The 2,500-nt window shown below is 42.2% G+C and overlaps 1 protein-coding gene across 1 annotated transcript in view; it reads right to left on the bottom strand.

Moving 5' to 3' along the window:
• The window catches only part of LOC122261101 (DBH-like monooxygenase protein 1), a 23,961-nt gene that overhangs the window by 2,845 nt on the left and 18,616 nt on the right, over window positions 1–2,500 (bottom strand). Inside the window, exons 9-11 of the mRNA XM_086540387.1 lie at window positions 2,198–2,341; window positions 912–1,086; window positions 41–272 (exon numbers count right to left, since the gene is read on the bottom strand). Coding sequence (XP_086396513.1) covers window positions 41–272; window positions 912–1,086; window positions 2,198–2,341 — 551 coding nt within the window. The remainder of the gene's footprint in view (window positions 1–40; window positions 273–911; window positions 1,087–2,197; window positions 2,342–2,500) is intronic.

Below are 2,500 nucleotides of genomic sequence, written 5' to 3'. Positions count from 1 at the left end.
CTCCCCCTCCTTCCTCCTCCTCCTCCTGGTCCCCTCTTACCTTCATGCTGACTCCATAATTGAGCTGACACTTGATGACGTGGTCGCCCTCGAGCAGCCGAGCGTTAGCCTCCTTGAAGTCGAAATTCCTCCACGATTTCTTCTGCATCACCTCCTGATAGGACTCTCCTCCTCCTCCTCCTCCTCCTCCTCCTCCTCCTCCTCCTCCTCCTGCTGCACCTCCTTCCGCTCCCACTTTTGGGTCGAAGATGAAGGTGTTGAGGTCCATGTTCCTTGTCGAGGGAGAGAGGGAGGTGAGATAGAGAGAGAGAGAATGTGAATTTTGAGTTGGGTTGCGTTGGTTTGTCTGTCTGTCTGTCTGTCTGTTCGTCTGTCTGTTTGTCTGTTCACCTGTCTGTTCGTCTGTCTGTCTGTCCGTCCGTCCGTTCGTCTGTCTGCCTGTCTGTTTCTTTCACTGTCTTTCTTTCATTTTTCTCTCAAATACACATCAGTAGAATGAAAGAGAGAAAGAGAGAGTGAAAGAGAGAGAGAGAGAGAGAGAGAGAGAGAGAGAGAGAGAGAGAGAGAGAGAGAGAGAGAGAGAGAGAGAGAGAGAGAGAGAGAGAGAGAGAGAGAGAGAGAGAAGAGAGGGAGAGAGAGGAGAAGAGAGAGAGAGAGAGAGAGAGAGAGAGAGAGAGAGAGAGAGAGAGAGAGAGAGATACAGAGACAGACAGGCACAGAGACACAAAGACAAAGAAAAAGACAAAGAGACAAAAAAAGAGAAAGAAAGAAAGAAAAAAAAGAAGGAAAAATCGAACACGCCCCTCCGCCCATCCCTACCACGCCCACAAACTCAACCCTCCCCCACCCCCCCACCCCCACCCCCGCCCGACCCACGAGACCCAACAAGACCCAAAGACCCAACCACCTACTCCTGGAAGGGCGAGAGATCGAAAGCCTTGGCCACGACGCTCGGGTGAGGCGAAGAGCGGCACAGGGCCATGTCAACTCTTGGGTAATAGTTGATGAAGGCTTGGCACATCTCGTCGTCGGCGGCCCAGCCTGAGAACGTGGACCTGTTGCGGCTGCGGCTGTCGTAGTCGCACTCTGAGGGAGGGGAGAGAGTGGTAGATGCGTGTATACGTAGGTATATAGATACATGGATACGTAGATTTGTAGATAGATACGTAGATATATAGATACATAGATACGTAGATTTGTAGATAGATATATAGATATATAGATGTGTAGATACGTAGATTCATAGATAGATACATAGGTATATAGATTCATAGATAGATAGATAGATATATAGATACATAGATACGTAGATTCATAGATAGATACATAGGTATATAGATGCATAGACACGTAATGTATAGATATATGGACACATAGATACATATATACGTAGATATATAGCTGCATAGATGAAATACACGGAGACATCCATTGAGACATGTACTGAGACATATAATATACTAAGGCATATACTGAAATATACTGAGACATATACTGAGCCATATAATATACTGAGACATATATACTGAGCCATATAATATACTGAGACATATATACTGAGCCATATAATATACTGAGACATATATACTGAGCCATATAATATACTGAGACATATACTGAGCCATATAATATACTGAGACATATACTGAGCCATATAATATACTGAGACATATACTGAGCCATATAATATACTGAGACATATATACTGAGCCATATAATATACTGAGCCATATAATATACTGAGACATATATACTGAGCCATATAATATACTGAGCCATATACTGAGACATATAATATACTGAGACATATATACTGAGACATATATACTGAGCCATATACTGAGCCATATAATATACTGAGCCATATACTGAGCCATATAATATACTGAGACATATATACTGAGCCATATAATATACTGAGACATATATACTGAGCCATATAATATACTAAGGCATATACTGAAATATACTGAGACATACTGAGCCATATAATATACTGAGACATATATACTGAGCCACATAATATACTGAGCCATATAATATACTGAGCCTCATAATATACTGAGACACATACTGAGCCACATAATATACTAAGGCACATACTAAAATACACTGAAACATACAACATCCAGAGACATACCGAAAAAAAAGAAAAAAAAAAGAATAAAAACAAAGAAAATCTGACGACTCGACTGACCTACAGTGAGGTGGTCGCCTGGCAAAAGCCGAACCTCCTTCGACAGGCGTCTTGACTGCTGGAAGTCGGCGTCGAAGTAAGAGTCAACGGCCATGGGTTCGAGTTCTTGGTCTCCCCGGAAGTGACGTAGGCGGATCGATCGTGCTAAGGGTGAGTGGATGGAAGAATTAGCTTTTAGTGTTTTTTTTTTTTTTAATGAGAGATTTATCTTTTTTTTTTTTTTTCTAAGACGGGTGGTAGCGTCATAACGGGTATCTTTTTTTTTTTATCTGTCTCTCTCTCTCTCTCTCTCTCTCATCTATC

The sequence above is a fragment of the Penaeus japonicus genome, unplaced genomic scaffold (assembly GCF_977035675.1).
Source record: "Penaeus japonicus unplaced genomic scaffold, GWHDUDI00000001_assembly GWHDUDI00000010, whole genome shotgun sequence".
Lineage (NCBI taxonomy): Eukaryota > Metazoa > Arthropoda > Malacostraca > Decapoda > Penaeidae > Penaeus > Penaeus japonicus.
Note: the sequence above shows the minus strand (reverse complement) of the source record. Positions and strands in the feature narration are given on the sequence as shown.